The sequence below is a fragment of the Chiloscyllium plagiosum genome, unplaced genomic scaffold (genome assembly GCF_037043375.1).
Source record: "Chiloscyllium plagiosum isolate Xiang-an unplaced genomic scaffold, Cpla_swu_hap1 HiC_scaffold_7, whole genome shotgun sequence".
Taxonomy (NCBI): Eukaryota; Metazoa; Chordata; class Chondrichthyes; order Orectolobiformes; family Hemiscylliidae; genus Chiloscyllium; species Chiloscyllium plagiosum.
Genome location: NW_028270145.1, coordinates 56,344,573 through 56,372,094, shown reverse-complemented (window position 1 = coordinate 56,372,094; position 27,522 = coordinate 56,344,573). Strand labels below are relative to the sequence as shown.

The window sequence follows — 27,522 nt, the reverse complement described above, 5'->3', positions numbered from 1 at the left end:
TAGACAAAAAAAAAGTTTTGCTTACCTTGAAAGTTAAAGCCGTGAGCAAGACTAGACCCATATATAAAACATTCACTAAATCCATAACCAACTATTTAAACCCAGTGTTTCCCCAAGTTAATACGGTTGTTCCAATTGACATTCTGTAATCAAAACTTGAATCATAGCCCTGGATAAACAATTTTCCATTTTTTGACTCGTGAACAGCTTCAAAGGAAATATAAACGCAAATGTGAGCTATGTAAAAATGGATACGATGTGTAAAATTACTTAAAATGAATCTGTTCAGAATACAAAACGCCTGTGCACACTGCCTATGCTTAAAAATATCAGGTTTTAGGATTTTCACCCTTTGAGAACACGTTCATAAAAATAACTTCGCGCACCCTGAATAAATCCTGTTGATATGAAACTCTTTTAAAGTGCAAAGACAAGAAAAGATCAAGTCAGACTGACCCAGCAGGGAGTAGTTTAATTTAAGCCAAACGGACTTTTTTTTATTTTCACACAGTAAAAGGTCGTTTCAGTTTACAAGAGTGTGGAGTTTAAAAAGCATGCTAGAACTCCCCATTGAGCTTGGATAAAGGCAAAACACTTTCATTCAAATCAAAGCTATTAAATACTCTATGCACAGCAGTTCTTATCTTTCACCGAAGACGCCGTTGAAATCCTCAAGTTAAAGAACTTGTGTTATTTAACGTCCCTATAAATATATACAACTTCGTAACGAAGCATAGCGACCAATTGTGAAATTAATTGAAGCATGTTATTAGAAAGTATTTACAGAAATACCTTCCTTTCACTTAAAATATTCTTTTTTCAAGGATATTGCACCACCAAAAGCTATTAGTTGCATCAACAGCCCACACAGTCCTGTTCCAGTGCCCCACCCCCACTGTTCAGTTGTGTCCTGGCATAATCCCGTCTTCCCTTTTCACATTTTCCACGCTAAGTTTTGTTTTTTTGTTTTGGTGAGTTTTAACGTGCTTCGCCAGATGGTCGCTTCTCATAAATCTCTTGCCACATTCTGGGCAGGCGAACCGTTTCTCCCCAGTGTGAGTCCTCAGATGCCTCTGGAGCTCGTCTGATCGAGTGAAACTTTTGCCACAGAACAACCAGTTGCAGACGAAGGGCCTCTCGCCAGTGTGCCACCGCAGGTGAGCCTTCAGGTGAGACGTCTTGCCGTAAACCTTCCCGCACCCCGGAATGTGACAAATGTGCTGTTTCTTCTTGCCGGGCTCATCCCCGCTGCTCGAAGACTGGCAATTGGGACAGCGGCACCTTCTGCACCTCCTGGCAGTAGCCAGAGGAGATTTCGTGTGGAGAAGAGCCGCGATCTGGGTTTGATACTGGGCAAAGTCTGAGTGACCCAAAACCAAGGATCGTTGGAGAGGGAAACGATGAGGTGCAATAGATGAGGGGTGGCTTGCGCTGCTACTCTGCTGTATGCTCCACCACGGGATGTCCTCCACTTGGTTGGGTGACACATGCCTGTGTTGATGAGAAAGTAGAGGGGATCCAGCTGGGACAAAGCCTGACATTGCTGAACTGATAGGAGTCGGCGTACCATAGTTGACCGCAGGGACGTAGGTTGGCTGGCAGCTTGAAGCTAAGGTCTGCATTGATGAAGGCAACATTTTGACGGGGGAGAGCTCAAACGGGTACGACGGCTCTGCCGGCGGAGTTAGAGGAAGTTCATGAGACCCATAGGACGCCTGGATATGAGGCGGTAGCTGATGAACCTTCGGAGGAGTTAAAGTTAAACTGGAGTGGGATGAGATTCCCCCTGGGTTAGCCGGGATCTCGTTACTCCAAGGGTGAAAAATGCGGGACGGGGAACTCAGGGTTGGATCGTAAGGGACCTGAAAAAGATCAGTATGCGTTGACCCAGTCTGCCCGATTCGGTTGCATGTTGCAGCTAAGAGGGCCAGTGGAGACTGCTTGGCGGACTCCGGAGAAGAATTTGGCGTACGATCCTGAGTAGTGAAACAAGAGGGGGAAGAAAAAAGTAATCAATTGAAACTTAGCAGCAAGGAATCAAACTCTGTTCAAATCCTGATACAACTTTGTGTGGGAAGTACTTCGTATACGTTTCAAAACAAAAAAAAAGACCCGTTCTGTTGTAACAAAACTTAATAAATGCTGAAAAGTACGAACCTGGAGAAAAGCTTGCAAAGAATCATTGCGTAGAACAGCCACAGCAGCCATTCCCTGTATAAATTGTTGAAAGGGAGACTCGATTCAAGGTTTCAAGTTGTACTAAAGGGAATCAGACGCATAGAGAGCTTTCTTTCCTCCTGCTGCTATTCGGCGATATCCTTGGAATATCTGTGGTGGAGGGATCACTTTCTTAGAATTTGATAAGACTTTGGTAGACCGCCAGCCAGTCAGGAGAAAGATTGATGGCTTTGAAGTTTGCCGCTGCCCAATCATCAAAGAATAGCGGGTCTTTCAGAAGGGAAACCAAATCCTTTGAATACACAAAGCTCCTATGGCGTGTTTGTTGGTATGTATAAAAGAACTGATTATTAGGGGGGATGGTAAAGGAGGAGATAAAGGCGGGACAATTAATGAAGTAATCACTATGTGGGAAATGTATATACACAAATAATTGGATTTACGTGATCAAAGCACGGCTGCCGCCAGGAGACCATTGCATTGGATGTTTAAGTCATATGATTTTTTTTGTAATTAAGGATTTGTTGCACAGCCCTAAGTGACAATATGCCTTTGTTATCTTCTTCAAATCTCTCCCAACATTATTGCGTAGATGACTTTTAGCAAATAAAAGCAATTGGAGATGAATCGGCCGACACGGCATCACGAACAGGATGGTTTTGCTTTGAGTCTGAAGGAGTTGCTTGCTGACTTGAGAAAAGTTTAATAACATTGCCGAGATATACAATATTAAAGACACGCTGTCGACCAAACATCTGAAAAGGAAGAACCCTTCAGAGAAATTTAAAGTACAATGCCACTTTTATCTGCGTTGGAACAGGAACATACACACCCCCTCGTCTCCAGTTTTATAAAGGTGTCATTGTACTGGAAATATATAACAAAGTGAATAACATCTCGCCGTTCATAACCATATTGTCAATAGACACATTAAACTACACAGTGCCTACCAGACATATTCAACACACCATAGTAAGTCCAAGTCATTTGCTTCAAGCCAACGGAAAGGATGATTTATTCCTGTACCAAATTTAACCCATTGTAGCGTCTGTGTTTCAATAGTTTAACTAAATGAAAGCAGTAAGTTTTAATACCACTGAATCAAAACAGTGTAACGGTAACGAAAAAAATGTATAACTCTCGAAAACTTTGTCCTGTTCGCTAAAATGGTCACTCTATTGGAACGGCAAAAGCGTGAAGTTTTGAGTCCCCGACTGGAGAGATCAGAGGCTGAATGTGAAGGCTGTTGATAGCTCTGTTAAGTCCCTTAAAGTGGTGGCAATGTGAAAGACTGCGGAGGCGGAGCAGCTCGGTTCAAGGAAAGTGGAAACAATTTCACTCTTCTCCGCCTGATCTCCGCCTTAAGCAGCTTTTCAAATACTCCAATCCAACGTTTGCAGCGGAGTCACTAGTTGATATCTTCACAGAAGCAAAATATAATGCATATTTGCATAATTTGTCAAGTCGATTTAATTATGCTAGTTATCATGATGAGATCAAACAAAAAGATACGTAGTAACCCATAAGCTTGCTATCTATTTAGTATATCAACTAAAACCAGCGGTTTAATTAGTGGAAATAATTTGGACGCATCCATTTAATTGGGTAGTGTCATTCATCAATTCTTTTTTACAAATTAAACCAGTTAAACCAGAAATCATACTTAAATTTATTTTAATGGGGCGTGCTGGTAATCTACATTGGCTGGAGATAGATAATCTGCGGATTGGTCTAAAATGGACACTATACACTGATGTTGTCATGGGTCATGGTGTTAGCCTTGTGGTACATACAGAAATTTAAATATGAACTGGTTACTAACGTTCAAGAAACAAGCTGAGACGCACATGTTAGGTTAACTTAAAAAAGTGTTCTTTTTCAAAAAAAACTACGAAGTCTTCCTTCAGGTAACATGATACTGACAGCTGTCGTTAACTTCAATTGTATTCACATTGCAAACGAAATCCTTCTAAACGATAACACACAGAGATCTTTATCATCCTTTCCTGTAGCAACAATCGGTGTCCTCTCAAAGACTTTTGAGTCTTGCATAGTTTTAAACGGGCGGCTCTTTTGAAGGGATTAAAGCGCCAAGTCCTCTCCCACGGCTCCAGAATCAGACGTGGTAAGATGGGAGTTTCACGCTGTGCCAGGGTACTGTCAAGTTAATGCATTTAACTTGGGTTTTGCTCACTTGCTCTTTATTATTTTAAAACGCGCTACACATGAAGTGCTATGAGGACATGGCTACGAAATTGAATTCCAAAAAAATGGTGCCACTAACGTTTAAGGGATGTACAGTGAAAATTATTTTAAAGTATCTTCAAACACAAAGCATCTTGCCTTTTCCGATTTCACAAACTAGTTTCGCATAAGCAGCTTCACAAGATCATAGCAGTAAAACACAATCAGCTATCATTTTTGTTTATGGGTCAATGAAATTTCAGGCTGTAGTTTCCGCAAGACCAAACTAAAATAATATTTAAACTTCGTAGGAAGCTTGATTATTTAAAAAAAAATGATATTAGTTACATTTTAATAGTTGCGATTTGTTTGGATAGATTGTTCCTCGAAAGAAAAATGAGCAAGAATTGGGTGTTTAAGTCTAAGCTTTTTTTTTAGTGTTATGTAGTTAAATTGGCCTTCTATTATACGATTTGTGCCTCTAGAAATATCTTAATAAGACCTGCTTGCCGATTTGGAAAATTGAACTGAATATTTGATAGAACTAAATCAGGAATAGCACAACTAATCCGGCAAATGTGGCACTATCGACATTAGGTGATATAAAAATTCAAATGAATAGAAAACTAGATATCATTGCATATATCATTTTATTGAACTGGATGCTGTTATTGAAACATTGATTAGTACGACCAGCTTTCACACCATCAATAGACTACAAATGCATACTCATTGGAATAATACTATAATTCAAGTTCAATGCTAATATGCTCTGAGACGGCCAACATATTTTACATCACATCATGCTAATTAAAGTAAATCACTCACCTGGTGAGTAAATCAAGGCATGTTTCAACTTAATAACAAACATGACTGTTGACATTAAAATCTTTGAACATTTGTTGCACAAAGTTTAATTTCAATCAAAAATGCTTTGTAAAAGTAGTTCAGATTTGATTACCATATGAATAGGATAGACAATGCATTTGATCTTAGCATACACCAAGTGATGAAATTCAACAAGAAAATAGATTCTAAATGTATTTTGTTTTCATCCAAAGTTACCACAAAATGAGACAAAAAATTAGTGATTTGAATTATGGGATTCATTCCTGACCCCATGTTACAAACAGTGTTAGTAATAAACTACTTCTATACGAGTGGCACAAAATGAGTAGCATGTGGCCCTGGATTCCAATTCAACACCAAATGAAAGCATAATATTTATCACAAAAATCATCAGTTTCCCTACTATTCAATACAACAATTGCATGATAACTGTTCAAGCTTACTTAAACATCTAATGCACAATTTGCTCATGTTGCTTGGCTTCAAGTGCAAATGGGTAAAAGTTGATCTGAGGAAAGAAGAGAAACAAAACCATTTGGTAGCTCATCTTTAAAGATAAACAAAAAATACTTTGACAAGAGTTCAAGAATTTTCTGACTCCACTATATTCAATTTTAATAAAGAATTTAAAAATAATCTTGTAAGAATGTTGTGTTACAATTCATTCATTCACTTCTACTATAAATTATATTGGAAATCTAAAATAAGACTAATAATGAAATTGTAACACCTTTGACAGCTTGCTAAAAACTATCTATATATGTTCTACCAATAGATATAATCCATAATTTTTTAGGCTAATTCACATGAAAAAAACATCAGGATTTGAACCATCAACACAAAATTTATTGGCACAATAAATTTCCTAAGGTAAGTGCATGGAAGTATAGAAAATATATTCCTATTCCAAATGCAATGCTTAATATGGAATCTGAACTTTCTTGCCACACCAAAGAAAATGTGAAAGCGGATTGCTGTTTCTCCATTCTACTTCAAGGCATTTTATTTTGCTTTTTACTATATGATAAGAGTACAGGCTTTTATAAACACTAGTTACTTATGGAATCAATCTATATCTATGCCAGTAAGGTTGGTGAAAATTGTGGGTCATTTTAAATACGTTAAGTGACACACTATCAATCATCATATACATACAATAGTACATGATTATAACTGTTGACTAGCTAAGTGAATCATTGCATTTTTAATTTGCTCTTATACTTCAGAATTTGAATGGAATAAATTGTTTTCATGAATTTGGATTCAGGAAATCAACTTAGACTTGCTTTTGTAAGGGCTGGTCCTATTTCCTGCTTTTCAAATCAATTAGTAGTTATTTTAGCATGACAAGCATGACTTGATACAATCATATGTGGAATGCACATACATAAGTCAGGTTGTAGAACTAATCAATGATTAAATGGATTTCTAGCATTACCTCGAAAAGGAATATCCAATTAGAATTTTTTTAAAAAGTTACAGAATAATCTTCATTTCACTTAGTTTGAATCCTAACTATGGAAAACACTTATGTGTAAAATCAGCAGTTTGGATATAAAATCCCCAACTGCTTTAACTGACATAGAGTCATAAAGATGTACAGCACGGAAACAGACTGTTCGCTCCAACTCATCCATGCTGACCAGATATCATAAATGAATCTAGTCCCATTTGCCAGCACTTGGCCCATATCGGTCCAAACCCTTCCTATTCATGTACCTGTCCAGATGTGATTTAAATGTTGTAACTGTACCAGTGCTCCACCACTTTATCTGGCTGTCTACTTAACCTATGCATGCCCCTCATGATTTTATACACCATCCAAAGGGTCACTCCTCAGCCTCCGACGCTCCATAGAAAATAGCCCCAGCCTATTCAGCCTCACCCTATAGCACAAACCCTCCAACCCTGGCAACATCCTTGTAAATCTTTTCTGAACCATTTCAAGTTTCACTATGATTCTAAGTTTCACAACATCTTTCCTATAGGGGAGAGACCAGAAGTGCACACAATATTCCAAAAGTAGCCTAACCAATGTCCTGTACAATCGCAACATGACCTCCCAACTCCTAAATTCAATGTTCTGATCAATAAAGGAAAGCATGTTAAATATCTTCTTTGCTTAATTGTATGAATTACTGTTTATACATCAATTTAAGAGGTGCACTGGAGTGCACAATGTTTCATTGTAATATTAAAGTTGGTGTACAATGCACGATTAACAATATGATTTGGAATCATTTTGATAATCCCAAAACACTGTTCAGTATAGTCACTCCAAGCAGCATCATTTAAGCCACCTCATATGGATTGAAAAGGAAGGAGGTCTTCACTGAAATAATTCATTCTCAGTGATCAGGATGATCCCCAAGTTGCTTCCAAAAATCTGCCACTTCTACTCCTGTGTAAGTTCACAGGATGCTCTAAGAGTCAATTTCCTTCCCTTCCAATGGCAAATGAGTAGCCTCACAAAGCACCCACTTTTACTTTCACAACTGAATCAGAAATTGGCTAGCTGAAAGAAGACAGAGAGTGGTGATTGATGGGAAATGTTAATCCTGGAGCTCAGTTACCAGTGGTGTGCCACAAGGATCTGTTTGAGGGCCACTGTTGTTTGTCATTTTTATAAATGATCTGGATGTTGGCATGGAAGGATGGGCTAGTAAATTTGCGGATGACACTAAGATAGGCAGAGTTGTGGATAGTGCCGAAGAATGTTGTGGGTTACAGAGGGAAATAGATAAGCTGCAGAGCTGGGCTGAGAAATGGCAAATGGAGTTTAATGCGGAAAAGTGTGAGGTAGTTCACTTCGGAATAAGTAACAGGAATGCAGAGTATTGGGCTAATGGTAAAATTCTTGGCAGTGTAGGTGAACAGAGAGATCTTGTTGTCCAGTTGCATAAATCCCTGAAAGCTGCCACTCAGGTTGATAGGATTGTTAAGAAGGCATATGGTGTGTTGGCGTTTATTGGTAGGGGTATTGAGTTTCGGAGCCACGTGGTCATGCTTCAGCTGTACAAGACACTAATAAAGCTGCACCTGGAGTATTGCGTACAGTTCTGGTTACAGCATTATAGGAAGGATGTGGAAGCTTTGGAAAGGGTTCTGAGGAGATTTACTAAGACATTGCCTGGTATGGAAGGGAAGTCTTATGAGGAAAAGCTGAGGGAACTGAGGCTGTTTTCATTGGAGGGAAGAAGGTTAAGAGGTGACTTAATCGAGACGTATAAGATAATTAGAGGGTTAGATAGGGTGGACAGTGAGAGCCTTTTTCCTCGGATGGTGATGGTTAACACGAGGGGACATAGCTTTAAATTGGGGGGTGATAGATTTAGGACAGATATCAGGGAGTATTAGGGGCACGGAACGGCCTGCCAGCAACAGTAGCAGACTTGCCAACATTAAGGGCATTTAAATGGGCATTGGACATACATTTGGATAATAATGGAATGGTGTAGGTTAGATGGGTATCAGATTAATTTCACAGGTCGGCGCAACATCGAGGGCTGAAGGGCCTGTACTCCCTGTAATGTTGTATGTTCTATATTCTAACTGCAACCAGGAATCATGTCATAATCAGAAGAATTTACTCATCCCACTACTGTACAGCACAATACATTAATTCAAAATTGTGTTGTACTTTCATTTAAATGACCCATGGATTTCACTTAATCTACATAAAGATACAGATTGACTCATGACGAAATACTGAAAAAATAGCATCTGTAAAAATTAAAGCAAATTTTAAAAATCAAAAATGTATTGAAACAGAATGGAAGAACAAAAGAAAATATAATGTTTCATGACAGACACTGCTAGATTTATTTGGCAGTTTAACTGTCTAATCATACCATTGCACTTGGTAGATAGCTCCTGATATTTTCTAGCAAAGTGGAGAACTAATTTTCTATAAATATGCTATTATATATAATCTGAAGGAATTTTGAGTTAAAAATTAATTTATATTTTCCAAATTACACTGATATCATGGTGATTTTCTGCACATTGACTGTAGTCTACCGAGTCTTGCAGTTGCAACTTCAGTGCAATACTTAAGATACATATATTGAATTATTTTATTAAATAAGCATAACATTTTGAGGTAAAACACTACTCTGGCTTGAAACTAGGAAATTCTAAGCACTTTGGTTCCAAATAAAAGATGTTTTTTTTTGTTGCCTTTTTGTGTAGGAGCAGATAACTATGTGTATAATATGGGTTGGTAATTTAAAATTGCCAAGGGCATGAATTAAATCTGTGCAGCCATTTTAGAAAACATAAAAAATTACATTCAGTTCAGATCCGTCCCACGTGAAGGAAAAGTCTACAAAATCTCAAATAAGTTGCTTACTCCACTTTGGTTAAATCATGTAACAACACCACACACCACCATCAAAAATTAACTGCAAGTTGTCAGGCATTAAGAAAAGATTGGTTTAATTCTTTTGTTCTTTGCAGTGAAGGAATTTAAGTTATAAACCAAGTTAAGACAGAAGATAGCATAAATCCATTGAATTTGGAAAATGCATTGATTTCAATTATATGTGCATAAGTATGACATGTTTAAACATTTACAGACCCTAATGAAATATTCAGACTAAAAGTGATGTGACTAAAATCTCTTATCCAGTTATATACACTTGCACATCTTTCATGGAAACTTTGGATGTAAAAGCTAATATTTTAATTCCTGTTTGAGATAAAGTCTTGCCTTTGGAATCCAAATACCATTTGTTTGCATCTAATGGTCTTGGTTTATTCTATTGGGCCTAAACTCATTAATACACCAAAGCACACAAAAACTAGCAGTATACAGGTTCGAGTATCAGAAAAGAAAGGCCAGAAAACTGAACTAAATTTGCCTTTGGCCTGCATCAGCTTAATTCAGGAGAGCTGGAGGTACCAAGCAGATATCCTAATGTTATTTAGAATGCAGGCCTAACCAACTTTGTTTGACATTGTGTGGGAAGGGAAGCAATTTGGGGCCTAAAAGTATCCTGCTTCTTACTCCACAAAAATGAATGACCTCAGTATTATCTTCTGACAATTGGCGGGAGAGGATCAAGTGTGTTAAAGAATTGAATGCAAAATGCACCTCCCCCAACACTCTATAAGAACATGACACCCAAATACCTTGTGGAGAGGTGAAACATTTTCTTAACATAATTGGACGAGGCTCCCCATTTCTCAGCAGGCAGGAAACCTGACAAATAGAATGGGAACAACAGCTTCTGGCATTGCAGGGAATAATTTTCTTTGTCAATACTTCTTTTGGGCTCAGAGGAATGGGAGCCCCTCTCTGATCGATAATAGAAGTCTTAGATCTTTCCCATCTTTGATTCCTTTCCTGCCCTTGATTGGGATTCCTCCTGTCATATCCACATTGCAGCTTTTCTCCCTGCCTCTGATTATGGCTTGTCTCCACTCCCCACTTAATCACAGTTTCTCTGCACTTTCCTGATTACCAAGAACTGTCCCTAAGTGTCTCTAGCTGTGTTCCCTTATGGTCCGTTGTGGTCCCTTACGGTCGGTTGTGTTCCCTTATGGTCCTGTTCAGTATTAGCTACTGGTCCGCCTATTCATTTGGCCAGATGTAGGATGGGAAATGAACCAAAAAGAAATTATGAGATCCAAACAATAATCTGGCAGGATCACCTCATCTCCAGCCTTCTGCTTAACCCTGTCTGACTCCCTATAAATAGCCAGGCCAACATTTTGGGTTGTAGTTTAGAAAGGCCTGTGGCAATCCCTTTAAGAATTACCAAAATACCAGCTCAAGACCAGACATACTAGTTAGAGCTTGTGCCTACTTACAGTTCTGAAAATGTTAGTGTCACCACCAACTTCACATTCCCCTCCAAGCTGCTTACTGTCCTGATTCAGAAATATATTGCCGTTCCTTCTCAGTTGCTGGGTTAACATCCTGGAACTCCCTCACTAAGAACGTTGTAGGTCAACCTAAGGCAGGTTGACTGCAGTGGTTCAAGAAGGCAGTTCATCACCACTTTCTCAAGGGCAACTAGCTATGGAAAATAAATGCTGGCCAGACAGTGACACCTATGTCCCATGAGTGAACAAAAAAAAATTGTCATAAAGGAAAAAAATCTAGGTAGCTAAAGTACCAACCCTGTAATGTTCTTAGCAGATTGAATGAAAATAGTCAGAGAGAAAACAAAACCTTAGATTCTCTCTGTCCAAACGAGTGGATGAGATTGCAGCATCATGAGCAGGTTGCAAAAGTGAAAGTCAAATCTATTGAAGTATTCAAAGCGTTTCCCTTTAAACTACACAACTGTGTATAATTACTGGTATAAATATTGATATGTTGGTAATTTACTCGCAAAATCTTCTTTCTACATTGTTTCAGATGTGCTTCTTCAGCAAATTAATGCATTTGAAAACTCTCTTCAACTGTTTTAAACTAGCATTCAGTATACAGCTGTCACATGTGGTGACAGCTCATTTGAGTAATAATAAGTTTGTTCAAATAAAGCTATTGTGCATGATAGGTTAAAGTAAAATTAACCTCCCTTCTTTCCTTTCGATAAATTTGACTTGCTTGTTCCACTTGCAACCAGAACCCTCTGGTATCTCAGAAACAGTTGCTCATGTGTTATATTATCAGGATGTTTAACTAAAGGATGCATCAATGTAATCCTGTCCTCACCTGAAGCTCACACACAACCACACACTACCAGGACTGGATAAGAAAGGGTCAAATTGAAGCCAATTATCATCACCGATTGCTCTTCTCGCTGAGGTTAATCAACAGAGCACAGCCCTGGGATTTAATCTGCTATAATCCATTACTTACTATGCCATTTGTGGTTATTTGTTTTCTGGATAGAGGTGACAGAGACAAGGCCACAGTTATTGCCAATCCCCAGCTGGTCTGAGAAATTGGTGAAAGCCACTTCTAGAGGTTATTAGCAGCCAACCACAAATAGTTAGATTGGAGTGACATAGCCAAAACATACATGAGTGACAGGTTCAGTTTCCGAATGGAGATTAGAAAACCAATTGGGTTTTAATACACTCTAAAAGCTTTTACAGTTATTTTCCTGGTGCCACAAATTACCAGAATTATTGAGTTAAATTTCACTATGTGGTAGAATTTGGATTCAAAAACACAATATTGCAGTACAATAAGTATTGTGCTTGTTTTGAGAGCATTAAATACAAAGTTAAAATCACAAACACCAGGTCCAACATGTTTAATTGGAAGCACTAACTTTTGGAGTGCTGCTCCTTCATCAGGTGGTATACAAAAATATAGAAATGATGTCAGGAGGCTGAAACTACAATCCTATGATCCTGATTTCAATCCTTCTTGAATAACAAAGAATTTATGACAGTGGTTAGCACTGCTGCCTCACAGCACCAGAGACCCGGGTTCAATTCCTGCCTCAGGCAACTGACTGTGTGGAGTTTGCACGTTCTCCCCGTGTCTGCGTGGGTTTCCTCCGGGTGCTCCGGTTTCCTCCCACAGTCCAAAGATGTGCAGGTCAGGTGAATTGGCTATGCTAAATTGCCCGTAGTGTTAGGTAAGGGGTAAATGTAGGGGTATGGGTGGGTTGCGCTTCGGCGGGGCGGTGTGGACTTGTTGGGCCGAAGGGCCTGTTTCCACACTGTAAGTAATCTAATCTAAAAAAAACAGACAATTTTATCCAATATTCCAGACTAGCATCCCCGCCACTATTAATTACTTAATCACTTTCCTATTGTTTTTCCCTTATGAGCTTACTAGGATCCTGTTAAATGCATCTGTGTCAGTTGCTTTAGTCACTCTATTTGGTAGCAAGTTCCAAATTCTCACCATTTGTATTTGCAGAAGTACCTAATTTGAAATAAACCAAACACACTCTTTGAGAAACATTCTAAATAAGCAATTAGTACTGAACAGTTCAGGTAAATTACTCCTTAAAACTGAAACCAGTCTATGTTATTTCTTTATATATGGATATTTCCCTTTCTCATGATCCCAGTGTAGCCTTTGAGCTATTGGTGGTAGTAGTACAGAAGTTACATGAATTGTCATAACCTCCAAGTTTCCTTTCTTTTCATGTGATCAAGGATTTTGTCCCCATTACAGACCTTCTACTCATTATACACTGCAACTGGAACCCATAGAAATCAGGAACAAGAACCATGCATGGTCCAGCAACGTATTCAGAAAAATGAGCAAGCACAGCAGGTCACTCTATTTGAAGGCATTAATCAAAGGTTTGGCTGAAGAAAAGTCATAAAATGGTTGAAAGATAGAAGGGAGAAGTCGTTGAAGCTCCATCCCAATTCTACAAATCTCATTAGCTCCTGAAAACCATAGAACCCTTCTGAAAAGAGCACTTGAACAAAATTATGGCATAAAACCAATCTGTAGTTATTTTATTGTTGCCGAGCAACATCATAAAATGTTAATGTTTAACCTTAGACTTGTCATCCTTCTGAGGGTGTTAAAATCATTTTTGTTTTTCATGTAATCATCCAATTGTTAAGCTTCTTTTTTGATATGCTTACCAGGAACAAATGCTTTCTGAGAACATTTTTCATTACTCTCAGATTTAATCTTTAACCAGGATGTTCAGTGTTCATTACTAATACATTCCATTTGAGATAAAAATTCTTTGGCAAAGTTTGTATATTCAATTAGATTGTTATGAAAAATGATGCTAATGTCTTGTTAATCACATTTGGTAAGGTTTGTTAATGTCTTAATTTAAGGTTAAGAGAAACAGGAGGTGGCAATTAATTATCCAAGCACGTGTAAATAGGAACAGCAAAGACACTTAGGGTGGGATTAGAGGGGTGAAACTGAGGAAGTCAGTAAAATCACTCAACCGAAGAAAAGATATATGTGCCTTTATTTCAATCTTACCAGCTGGCTTAGATTCTAATAACAAATAAAAGAATAAAGTGTTTGCATTTTCTCTGCATCATTGTTTCAGTTTGTGTCCTTGTTTTTCAGTCATTTCAACTGGAACATCTTGAAAGCCACTCAATTCAGGAAAGGAAGATGGAAAGTTACAGTTTTGGAATCAAACAAATTGCTCCAAACCTAATAATTCCTCCATAGATTTATTCCATGGTAGTAAATGTTTAAAAGTAGAAGTCTGTATTTGTGCTCCTTAGTTCTCTTTATTTATGTCCCTCATTCTCAAGTCTAAATACACCCATCTGGCAGAAGGTTTTGCACTGAATTATCTTAATTGTAAATTCTGACTAATGTTTAAGGAATCAAAGAAAGGAAATATTTATTTCTAAAATAAGTACAAATCTCAGTCCAATGTTAATGCACTGTCAGGCTTAAAATGTGTTGAGGTTTTTACTAACTTTTGTTTTGTTCTAAAAGTAGTTCTCAGCTGGATGAAAACCTTAACTACAACGACTATGATTTTATAGAGATGTGGAGATCATAGACTACCAATTTTGCAGGACTTCCGGCATAAAACATTGTTTTGCAGATGAAGATTACTTGGTTCTTGCTTTATAAATCAAGAAGTACTCTGATTTCTTGCCAGGATCATTATTCTACTGTGAGTGTAATGTGACTGGTTTGAAATCAGAAATGATTGGTTAACAATCACTTCAAGACATTTAATGTGACCTTGGATGACCTTGCAGTCAAAAGCGAAAGTAGGAACATTTGGAAATGAATTGTTTGAGGGTGCATTGCATATACAACTACAATCAACAAAATGAGTTTAGGGAATAAGAAAGATATTTGAAACCAAGTGTAATTGAACTTTTATTACAATATTCAATTTTGATTTCAGTTTTGTGAAATATGAGTTTTCCATATGAATCTTGTTTTTAATGTATCACTTGCATTTTTTTAAAAAACTTTCACAGCCAGAACACCTGTTGGGGATCAGCAAATGCCATATGTTACAGCTGTTCGTGATTTGATTATACCTATAATCTATGTTCAATTATGAAATAGTTCCTGTACTACCTAAATCTTTTGAATAACACAGGCCGCACATCTGTGTTCAGCTTTAGTTATACTGCCATTTTCACACTGATTGTAAGCAATTTCAGGGGTGGATCAACAAAAACAGTCGTATAAGTTTGGTGTCAGGTTCTCATCAGACTGCACTAAAACCAAATAATGTGAACAAGGAGACTTTTTTTTAAGAGGTTGAATTTGAAATGACTATGAAATTGTAGTTAGATATTTCCCCACAGTCTGTTAGGAATTTTTTAAAAAATTAAAGTGTCCATACTTTCCGAACATTATAAATTGTGTTTTGTAAACAGAGAAACTGCGCTTGTGTCGGAATACAAATGAACAGGACTCCTTTGTGGCTGACCTTACTATGACCTGCAGGCATGTACAGGTAGCAGCAGTACAAATCAGGTCTGCTGGCTGTACATCACTCTTCATGGATAATCTGGTCCAGGACTATGGCAGTCTTATAATAACCTTTTTCAGAATACTATGTACTTGAATAGCAAAAAGTATCTCATAACAGTAAACATCTGTGAATTTACAATGAAATCTCCCACAAACCAGCATTTCTAGCAACCGCTCAGCAGACCTTTGATGTCATGTCTCAGTAGAAAGCTGTCATTGTTCACCACTCCAAACAACAGAGAGATCGAAACTTTGGCCTCGCTAATTTTGGAGATATTTTCTGCAATATGATACTACAATTTTGGCTTTGAGGCTTGCGCAGGCTGACTGTTTTTGAGTTGGTCTATGTTATAATGCTTACTGCCCTGAGGCCAGGCAGGGTGGGATAGGTCACTACACCTCAACCAAAATGCACAGTGCATGTGGTAGGTCAATCTCAAAAAGCAGAGTTGCATGTGGCCGTAAAAACTGTGATTAATCATGATTTGGCACATCAAATAAGATAAGGAAGATACACATAATTAGAATCTTTAATGAGACATAGTGAAAATAAGTATGAATAGTTAATTCTTGTATCAGTAAAAATGTAATTGTAGATTTTTATAAAAGTACTTTAATCTAGAACTGAAATTTCTCAAGATAATTTTAATATTTTGTGTACCTAAAATACTGCAAACAAAATAAATGATGACTAAATCACTTCAAATGCTAGCATTTATTAAAACAACTTATACTAATATTACATAATAATGTTTGAAGTGTATTTAGTTGGTTATTTACTCTTTTTTATATCTGAAAATAGAGCCAAATTCAATTAGTAGCATCTCATATTCATGTCTAACCCTTCTTCAGCCTTGTTTCTTATTCAGTTAACAAATCAGCTGTTAATTCAGTTTTGTAGTAAACATACACCTGTTGTGAATTTTAATCTCCTGTTTCTCTCCTCTTTGCTTCTCCATAAATATCCTCATTTTACATTGCTGATTTCAAACTTTTCAAAGTATCAAGGAGCTATAGCTGCAGTTATTTCTTTCCACCTGCACAACATAATGGATGTGGTGCAATTTTGTTTAATCTGAAATAAATCTTAGTTTCAGGAAAAGATTCTATGTATTCTACTTTGGAAATTGAGTTCAATTTGGATCAAGAAAGTTAATTGAATTGAATTGCCTACAAGGTATCAGATTGACTCTCTGAACATAGATTGGAGGCTGTATTCAATATGAACTTGTTCATACCATGGGCTTAGTTAGAATTCATATTCGACATGATTGTTTGGTTATTCTGAATTATAATTATAAATATGTAATTCTTCTATTGAACAGGAGTTTTTTGTGTTGAATAGCTTTTACAGGTCTAAAAGATATTACAGTAGCAAAATGTTAGCAAAATGCTGAATTAGGAAGATTTATTTTTACATACCTGTAAAATTGAATCAAATGTTCAGTCAATTGTGCACTATACAATGACACTATTCATGTTTATAACTGAATTGAATATGTCTCATGTTTAATAGAATGATACAATTTCCAATTTTTCATCTGAGAAAATCACAAGCACAGATTGCTTCTCTTGCTAACCTCTTACTAATTTATTTTTATTCTTATTTCATTGAATCTTTGAAATGTTACTTCTCAGCATAATAATTATTCATTGGATTACAGTACCAATCTGATTATTTCTGGGTGATTGCTGCTGACATGTAATGCATGCATTGTTCTATTGGTTTTGTTATCCTATTAAGACAAACAATTTAAAAAAGATGATGGACAATTATTTAAAATCTACATTACTCAAATCAATTTACAATTTCAAACTTTAACTGAAGTCATAACAGTAAAATGGATGTTGAATAGGGCACTTCAGATTGTAGCTATTTCTCTTGTATTTATAGAATATTATACCTATTTAATATTTACACTTGAATTCATAATTTTGACATGAACAATTTTAATTTTTTTTCTATGCAACATATGAAAGTTTACAGACTTTGATTTTTTTAGCATTATCAGCAAAAGTCAAAATACCATTTGTTATCAAGTTGAGAAATATTGATTTGTTTCAAAAATATTTTTGTTTATTTGTTCAATTCTCATCCTGTATCTTTCAACTCAAAATTCCAAACGTCAGCCTTTCAGAAATGATATTTCAGTCATGAATTGAGTGCAGTGCAAATTGACCAAAATGACTGCCAAAAGGGTTAAACTAAAAGGTTGCATAAATGTGGTCTGTTGAATATAGAAAATTTAAGAATGATCTAAATCAGGTATTTAAAACTAAATTGCTTCTTCTGATAAAGGAGTACAGGACAAAGGAACATAATCTTAAAAATAGAGCCATGCCATTCAGGAGTGAAATCAGGAAGCACTTTCTTCAAGTAAAGGGAAGTAGAAATGTGGAGCTATCGCCCTTGTAGAGTACTGGAGGCTAGGTCAATTGAAACTTTTATGATTATGGTTGATAAGAATTTGTCAGGAATGCCCGCCAAAAGATATGGAGCAAAGCAGTTAGATGAGGTTCAGATAAGCCACGGCCTAAAGGAAGTGGAATAGTATCAAATGGATGAATGGCTTCCTCTGTTCGTAGTCAATAACCTCTATCATAGAACGTATTAAAAGCTCTTTTAAATGCAACCAGAAAACACTCAGTATTTGCTCTGCTGACTATGGTAGTAAAATCTATTTTAAGAAAGACTCCAGCAAATTAGGTGAGCATGATATGTCCTCCCTGAATCCACGTTGATTACCTTATGTGCTTTTCTAGGTTTTTCATCAAAGAAGGCCCTAAAATTAATTTGAAGATTTTTCCACAAATAACATCTAACTGAACACACTACCATTCCATGCTTTTTTTTAAAAAAAGGACTTTTGATACCTCTCAACATTAATTGATATCTATTAAAACCAGTAATTTTAAAAAATATTACTTAATGATTCATTAATTGCGAACTTCACTCCCTTTGAAACTTGAGTATGTACGTCTGGTCACAGTATTTGCTTAAGTTCCAGAACATGGTTTCAAGTAGATAAAAACTCGTCTGTCCATTTTTGGGCACTGAGGTCATGATTTACATCTACCTGGACAGGATTCCTTGTTTTCCTGAGTATAGTGTGCAGCTGAATGCAAAATATGCAACTGGTTGGTTGTATGCCTATCAGGCAGCCAAACAACGTGTGAGACCAGTATAGTGCTCGAGCTCCTAAAGATAGCCTATACCTCTTAAAGAGGATCCAAACCAGTCTGTAAGACAGAAAGCCAGACACTTACCTTTGTGGATAGAATTTATTGACTATTCAATTGTACAGCTCCTTCCACCTCCCTGTGTTACAGGTACCTCTAACATAAATAAGATACTTCCTATTCAATCTGCTCAGATTTGATATCATATGCCACTGGAGCAGATGGAATTTGAATTCAGGCCACCTGGTACAGAGATAGGAACACTACCATTGCCCTCGTACATATATGTTGCATTTTAATCAACCCGTTCAGATGCATTATGTCACACTTCTAGAGTAGGTGGGATTTGAACTCTGGCCTCATGTTTCAGAAGTAGGGACATTACCATTGGTCCACAACAGCCCTTTCCTACATATATGTACTCAGATAATTAGCAACGACCACCTGATTCTTCTTAACCTTAAACTATGAACTAACTTAACATGCCCGAAACGTCGATTTTGCTGAAGCTCCTTGATGCTGCCTGAATTGCTGTGCTCTTCCAGCACCATTGATCCAGATGTGATTAACCAGTCATTCTTGCACACTAACAACCTTTCACAATAATCAATGCATCACACGTACATCACTCACCCACTAGCATTCCCTAGCGCTCAGAATTCAGGTCTTAGATTCATATTTTCCATCTTACCCTTGCACACCTTTCACTCGTTTCTTGTTTCCTCCACATACCTGCAGCTATTCATCCATGGCAGGCATATCTTATGAACAGTGTAACACAATAGCTAATACTCCTGTGATACAAGGTGGCATGAAAGAGAAGGGACTGGAGAAGAAGTGGTGACCATGCCCACATTTCCTTAGCTCCGCCAAAGAAGTGGCTCTCTGCATCATGAATCATGTAGTGACAGAGTCTGTTTTACTTAGCATTGTCAAAGATATTGAGGATGATAGTATTGTCCTGCTTTACACCTAATCTCAATTCCAATTTCATTTTCATATTGACAGGAATTGCAAGATGTTGATGGTGTGAACATGACATATTAATTTCAATCTCCACTCTATGCCCCTCCAACCAAACCTCTCCTTTGATTTTCTGCTTTCAGATATGAATGAACAGTCTCCTGCCCAATCACAGCAATCTCAGGAGGAAGACAGTGCAAAGCATATAATTGATAAAGAAATGCCTATTATTTGATCCAATACTCATAGCCACAAGCTTAGAAACAGTCATTCCAAAACTTTCAAAAGTTAATAGTTAATTATATATTATTAATATTATTTGTCTAATAATCTGCACATGGTTTATTAGCAGGCTTAAGAGGGTTGCAACCATGCTGGAGGAAGGGATGGCTCAAATACCAGCTAAGCATACACAAGATCACAGACAAAATATGCAAATTCGGGGCAAGAATAGAATCTTAATCCTGACATTAGAAAACACTGAAATGTTTTGCACATCGATAAGCTTGCCAGAAAGTCTCTTGTCACTGTCAAGGAGCAAGTGAAATTCCAGTTCCAATGTGGTACACTGCAAATATCGTGGTGTTGCAGTGAAAGCTCAGATAAAACACAGTAGAATTATTCTTGCTGCCATGCAGGATCAGATTCTTACCATCTCGGCAATAGATATCAATGCTCAAAGGTTCTTGGTCCAGATTAATAAGATTGTTGAGGTGCTGCCTCATCACAATGCCAGTGGTTCTTCAGCCACAAATAGGTTGTCCTCTCTCAGTGTAACAGCACTCCACCAGTCCTCTTATGGCTGCATTTTGACTTGCCAGCCAAAACCACCACCAACTATGCCAAAATGCTGATGTTTGAAAGCAGGTCTTCAATGCCTTAAGCTTTCAAAAATGTTCTGAAAGGCAACCTTCAATCTCCCCAAATGAAACTCATTTTACTTCCATCACTTTGGATTATGATCCCAGATGAGACCACTAAATTAATATTGTGATCTGGTGAGGGATAAGTAACATTTTTGTTTAAAGTAGAGAAATTATGAAGTCCCGAGTACTTACATTAAAACTTTTGTATCCTTCATATGGGATATTAAATCTTTACTTCTAAAATTTAGCCTTTGAATTTTCTCAAAGGTCACTCCAACTCGGAGTGCCTCAATGACTGCTTACGTATCAGTTGTTCAATCACTTCCCTTGAGACTGTGTTACACTGGATTCTAGTGGCTGCACTCCAGCAGCTACTCATAAGCACCACTTCATCTTTTTTGCAGACAGTGGTGGAAGGATGTTTTTCAAAATGGAGGGTTGTGACTAGTGATGTTCCACAGGGATCAGTGCTGGGACCTCTGCTGTTCATGTCTAAGTAAATGATTGGGAGGCACAATTAAGTAAGTTTGCAGACGATATAAAGATTGGTGAAGTTGCGGATAGTGAGCAGGATTGTCAGAGGATACAACAGGATATAGATCAGTTGGAAACATGGGTAGAAAAATGGCAGATGGAGTTTAATCTGGGCAAATATGAGGTGATGCACTTTGGAAGGTCAAATACAGGTGGAAATTACACAGCATATGGCAGAACCCTTAGGAGTATGAGATGCCGATGGATCTGGGTGTGTAGGTCCACTGAAGGTGGCAGCACAGTAGATAAGCTGTAAAAAAGGCTTATGGCAAGCTTGCCTTCAATGACAGGGGCATTGAATAAAAGGATAAGCAAGTTATGTTGCAGCTTTATAGAACTTTAGTTAGACCACACTTGGAACATTGCATACAATTCTGGTCACCACGCTACCAGAAGTAAAGGTTTAGAACACAGAACATCGAACAGTACAGCACAGTACAGCCCCTTCAGCCCACGATGTTGTGTCAAGCATTTATCTTAATCTAAATTCAACCTAACCTACGCACCCCTCAATTTACTGCCATCCATGTGCTTGTCCAATAGTTGCTTAAATGTCTGTAATGTCTCTGACTCTACTACCACCATTGGCAATGCATTCCACGCATCCACCACTCTCTGCGTTAAGAACCTACCTCTGACATCTCTCCTATACCTACCTCCAATCACCTTAAAATTAATACCCCTCGTGTCAGCCATTTCTGCCCTGGGAAAAATCTCTGGCTACCTACTCTATCTATGCCTCTCATTACCTTGTACACCCCTATCATGTCACCTCCCCTCCTTCTTCTGTTCAGTGTGAAAAGTCCTGGTTCGCTCAACCTATCTTCACAAGACAAGCCCTCAAATCCAGGCAGCATCCTAGCAAATCTCCTCTGCACCTTCTCTAAAGCATCTCTATCCTTTTTTATAATGTGGCAACCAGATCTGGACACAATATTTCAAGTGTGTTCTAACCAGGGTTTTATAGAGCTGCAGAAAAACCTTGTGGCTCTTAAACCCAATTCCCCTGTTAATGAAAGCCAAAACACCATCTGCCTTCTAAACAATCCTATCAACTTGGGTGGCAATTTTGAGGGATCTATGTATTTGGACCCCAAGATCCCGCTATTCCTCTACACTTTCAAGAATCCTATCTTTAACCCTGTATTCAGCATTCAAATTCAACCTTCCAAAATGATTCACTTTATATTTATCCAGGTTGAACTCCATCTGCCACTTCTCAGCCCAGCTCTGCATCTTGTATTTGTCTTGTTGTAGCCTGCAACAGCCCTTGACACTATCTACAACACGGCCAACCTTTGCATTGTCAGCAAATTTACTAACCCACTCTTCCACTTTTTCATACAGGTCATTTACAAAAACTACAAAGAGCAGAGGCTCAAGAACAGATCCCTGTGGGACACCACTGGTCACCGATCTTCAGGCAGAATACTTTCCATCCACTACCACTAGCTGTCTTCTTTCAGCCAGCCAATTCTATATCCAGACAGCCAAATTTCCCTGTATCCCATACCTCCTAACTTTCTGAATGAGCCGACCATGGGGAACTTTATCAAATGCCTTACTGAAATCCATATACACCACATTCTCTGCTCAACTTTAGTCAACGTCTTGTTGCATCCTCAAAGAACTCAATAGCGCTTGTGAGACATGACCTGCCCCTCATAAAGCCATGCTGACTATCTTTACTCAAACTATGTTTTTCCAAATAATCATAATCCAATCTCTCAGAGTCTTTTCCATTACCTTGCTTACCACAGAGTGGTTTGTAATTCCCAGGGATTTCCCTACTCGCTTTCTTGAACAGAGGAACAACATACGCCTCCCTCCAATCATCCAGCACTACTCCTGTGGAGAGTGAGGATGCAAAGATCATTGCCAGAGGCACAGCAATCGCTTTCCTCACTTCCCATAGTCACCTTGAATATATCTGATTTGGCCCTGGGGACATATCTATTTTGATGCTTCCCAGAATTTCCAGCACATCCACTTTCATAATATTAATCTATTCAAGCCTATTAACCTGTTCCAGAGTGTTCTCACATCAACAAGGTCTCTCTCTCTATAGTGAATACTGAAGCAAAAACTCATTTAAAACCTCCCCTACCTTCTCCGACTCCAGGCACAAGTTCACTCCACTATCGCTGATTGGTCCTATTCTGTCTCTGATCATTCTCTTATTCTTCAAGTAAGTGTAGAACACCTTTGGATTTTTCCTAATCCTTCCCACCAAGGCTTTCTCGTGCCCCCTCCTAGCTCTCCTCAGTCCATTTTTGAGTTCTTTCCAAGCGACCCTGTAATCTTCTGTAGCTGTGCCAGATCCTTGCTTCCTCAACCTTAGGTAAGCTTCCCTCTTCCTTTTGAAGAGAACTCCTCTTCTCTTGTTATCCAAGGCTCCTTCACCTTACTATTCTTTGCCTGTCTCCCTAATGGCATGATGGGTGTACTTATACAACATGGACTGCAGTGGTCCAAGAAGGCAGCTACCTACCACCTTCTCAGGGACAACGAGGGATAGGCAACAAAAGTTGGCTTAGCCAGTGACAACCATGCCCCACAGGTGAATGAAATAAAAAAATAACTGTCAGAAGCTGCTTCTGCAGAATTGAAGCATGATATTAGAGTTATATAATGGCATGGAGAAAACTGAGAAGGCAACAGCCTCCTCCTTGTCCCCTGGATTATTTCACCCTTTGTTGGACATACAACTCTCTTACTATTACTCACTTCTTGATCCACTTCCACCCTGGTTACATCAAGGACCCATTCCATAAACATTAGAATCAGTAAATGGACCACTCCTCAATCTAAGCAACCCTTTTTAATAAGTGTTATATGCACTTTTCTCCTGAAAGGTCCAAAAGTGCCCTCCTTCCCTATTTCCAGTGGCACAAACATATGTGAAGATATCGTCACTTCCTACACTATTGATCTTTGCCCACAGATCTGCAATGTTCCTGGGCACAAATGCTTCAACTTCAGAATGGAATGTGTGCCCTCAGGCCATGCAGTTCATGTGCATGCTGGGACTGCAGACCTGAAGGTCTGCCACCTGGGTTAGCATTACACTCATCTTGCCAGTTCTCACAGAGTTATTGAAATGCCTCTGCCACTGTATCAGGCACTGTTTCAGTTTATCTGGTAATGGTGTGGGTTCTGATTTACCTGTACCACCTCTTGCCCTTGCATGGATGCAGGACCACAGATTTCCTTTCTCTTCCATGGCAAAATAATTCAGCTCCTGGTAAACTGGGCCTTCCATGTTCCTTTTCCACATAACCTCCACCTCTGTTACCCGTAAAAGGATAGATAATGTGCCACTCATCTACTAATTGGCCTCCTTGAAGGTCAGGTGCCAGTGCAATGTGGTTTGAGGCCTAGAATTGCTCTCAACTTTTGGGGGTCTGACTCCAAAATGAAAATCCAACCCAGAGAATCCCCATCATATTAATCACTTTGAGTGTTTGGATGAAGGTTGGCTTCAGTTTCTATTGTGTCAAAATTGAATTTATGGCTATTCCAACAAGCTCCCAGCAGAGTTATTATAAGCACTGGAAGAACCATGTAATTTCAGGATGCAAATATGTGGGTGTTAAGCATCAGAGTTACATTCTGGCTCCACATATAAAACTGTAACTTGTTAAAGTTGTATTGTAGCTTAAAATAAATGGAATATCAAAGCAGAATCTATAGAAACAATTGATAAATCTTACATAATAATGAGATAATGTTTAAATTTGGTTCATATGAGCTCCATAATGTAAATGGATGATGTGCAGCAAGGCACAAATGAAACACAGAAGGATCAGTAGGTACACTATGTCCAACTAATGACGATAAGGGTACTTTTAACTTACACCACCTGATGAGAAATTGATGGAATTGAGGTTTATCTACCTATTTTGAACCATTTCTAATTTTAATCTGCATAGGTATCAATTGAGAGGAAAATCGGATATGGTGTAAAATGGGTAGCAAATTCACTCTCTCAGAATGTTGCTGGGTGAGTTAGGTAAATGCTATCCCACCCAGGTGCTTCTAGATGTGAATATGCAACAACAAAGACATGATTTAATGGGAAACAATAAAACAAAGATGGAAAATTGTCCTATTTAGTAGTCAGGGATAACTCTGCCAATTCTACATTTTGAGTGGAAAATATCTGAAATAAACAGAGTTGATGTTATATAAAAGGAAAAGAATTGGTCTCTCAATGAGATAATTGGCTCCACTTCAACCACAATGCAATAAAAGAACAATCTTAAGATATGTTATGAATGTTATTATACAAGTTATACTTCCCTTCAATCCTGTCACCAAGCACCTGTTACCCTAATTTATTGAACTGCAAAACCAGATGTGACCCCCCACTGCATTTACCTGTAACTATTATGAATCATGTATTATAACACATACTTCATATCCTTAGATTGCGCATGAACTTGGAGAAAGTAAAATAGAGAAACTTTTGCAAAACAAAAATCTGTCTTTACATTGTTGGCCATTGAGTCTGTTAAAGAAAACTGATTTGCCGACTGGTATAGTCCACACTCATGGAATTGTAGGCAGAAAAATAACTTATATTTACTTTACCAGCAGAACATAATTACAACTGTTGTCAATGACAATTCTACTCCCAGTGTCTTCTCTCATGTTAGTAAAACCATCTTATTTAGATTTTAAAACTGTGGTCAAAGACTAGTCTGTTGTTCCAAATAATATAATAATATAAGCCTGCCCATGGTTAATCTGTGAATTTATAAAGCATTAAAATATAATGGCTAAGCATATTGATCACACTGGTATAATTGTAGTAAATGTGTAATCAATAGTTTAAAACAATATGATGGTCCGAAATCTAAAAAGTATATATTTTTTAATACAGAAAGTATATTCTATACCATTTAAACATCTAATATTTTCTTTATTTTAAAGGCTGCTTCAACTTTTGAATATTTGGTAAAACAACAATTGATGGCTTATTTGTTTTTTTTAAATTGCACTAAAATTCACTGCACATAATCTTTCCAAAGAGTTACCAACTTGGAGTTAAATGGCTGAAAAAGACAGCTGGTCACACCATCTGTTTGAAGATTTCAGAGGCCAAAAGAAACAGGTTACACCTTTAGCCAAGCCAACTCTTTCTTTACCCCCTTCGACTGATAGCCTGCAGTGGGCTAATCTAAATTTCACGCTCTGATTTATTGAGACACTCCTACAGCTCCTGCCATAGACTCAGCTGCCCACTCCTACTCCTCCCAATTTCCATTAATTCTTTTAGTGCACTCCACTCCCACCCCCCAAATTGCCTTCCTTTTCAAATGGTCAAATAAAGGCAACAAAATTGTAGATCTTTGAAACAAATATCTTGGATAAGTCATGGATTTACTATTTAGTGAATACAGTCCCATGCCTGATAAATCCATCAGACCAGAAGGATACATATATTTTTGTAAGTGGTTATCATTTTAAGTTCCTGATCTTTTTTCATTCTATGTCAATGCAAATGAAAGCAGTTTTAATGCATGAAAAGAGGATTAGGATGCAACAAATTGCAGGTGTGAGGAAGCTGAAACAAAAGATACAACACCCTAATGGCATTTCATGTCATTAAAATGTCTTTGATGCTCTGATTCTATTCTCTCTTACTTTCATTCCTTACTTCTGAACCTTAAATCTTTTTATTAACATTGCCTGTTTAGGAATATATTTTGCATATTTCTTTAAAGAATTGTAATTTAATACATCTGTTTGCTACTTCAGTTCCCATTGTATCAAGTATTAACATAGTTTGGAGTGGATAAAGCTTGTGAAGCTACTAAGAAAGCATTAGTAATCTTTAATTTATATTGAGAAGGAAGTGAAATAAGAAAGTGTTACAGATCTGTACATATTCCTTCATACTAAACAGATCAGAACTGCATGTTGCAATTGCCTCAGTAAAACAGATCATGCTGTCAAAATATAACATGAGGTCCACATTAGTCAGCGACTAAATTTGTCACAAAGTGTAAGAAACATAAAACAGCAGACCGATAGACCTATTTGTTCTTTTCCTTTGTTCATGTGGTTACCAGGCCACACAGGCAGGAAGTAATTTTTCTGAAAAGCTTGGCCCCAGGTGTTCCCAATAACCAGTTCAATAAGGTTCTGATGATCTGCTTATCACAATTTAGTGAGGCACGTCAGTGTAGTACATATCAGCTAATACATATGGATTATAAAGAGCTGTGAATGGTAGGTTCTGGTCATTTTTACCTGAGACACAGTCAATTGTCAAATGACTAAAATAATCTAATTATAAGCCCAAATTTAAGGAGTTTATAGTCTGTAAGTAAAGATCTGCAGTTTCAGTTTTAGTCCTCTGTTATCAAGGAATATTTCAGCAATTATTTTCAAAAGTGTTCAAAAATC

General features: G+C 37.7%; 2 protein-coding genes across 9 annotated transcripts in view; both read right to left on the bottom strand.

Moving 5' to 3' along the window:
• Positions 1–458: 458 nt before the first annotated feature.
• On the bottom strand, positions 459–2,380 carry sp5a (Sp5 transcription factor a). The gene is made up of 2 exons (XM_043694573.2): positions 2,158–2,380; positions 459–1,976 (listed from the first exon to the last, which is right to left on the bottom strand). The coding sequence occupies exons 1-2, from the start codon at positions 2,206–2,208 to the stop codon at positions 900–902; spliced, it is 1,128 nt and encodes a 375-aa protein (XP_043550508.1). The 5' UTR covers positions 2,209–2,380; the 3' UTR covers positions 459–899.
• A 2,615-nt stretch (positions 2,381–4,995) lies between these two features.
• myo3b (myosin IIIB) overlaps positions 4,996–27,522 on the bottom strand; it is a 581,719-nt gene continuing 559,192 nt past the window's right edge. For all 8 annotated transcript variants that reach the window (XM_087989045.1, XM_043693701.2, XM_043693699.2 and 5 more), the window contains one exon: positions 4,996–5,719. The gene's annotated coding sequence lies outside the window, so the exon portion shown is untranslated. The remainder of the gene's footprint in view (positions 5,720–27,522) is intronic.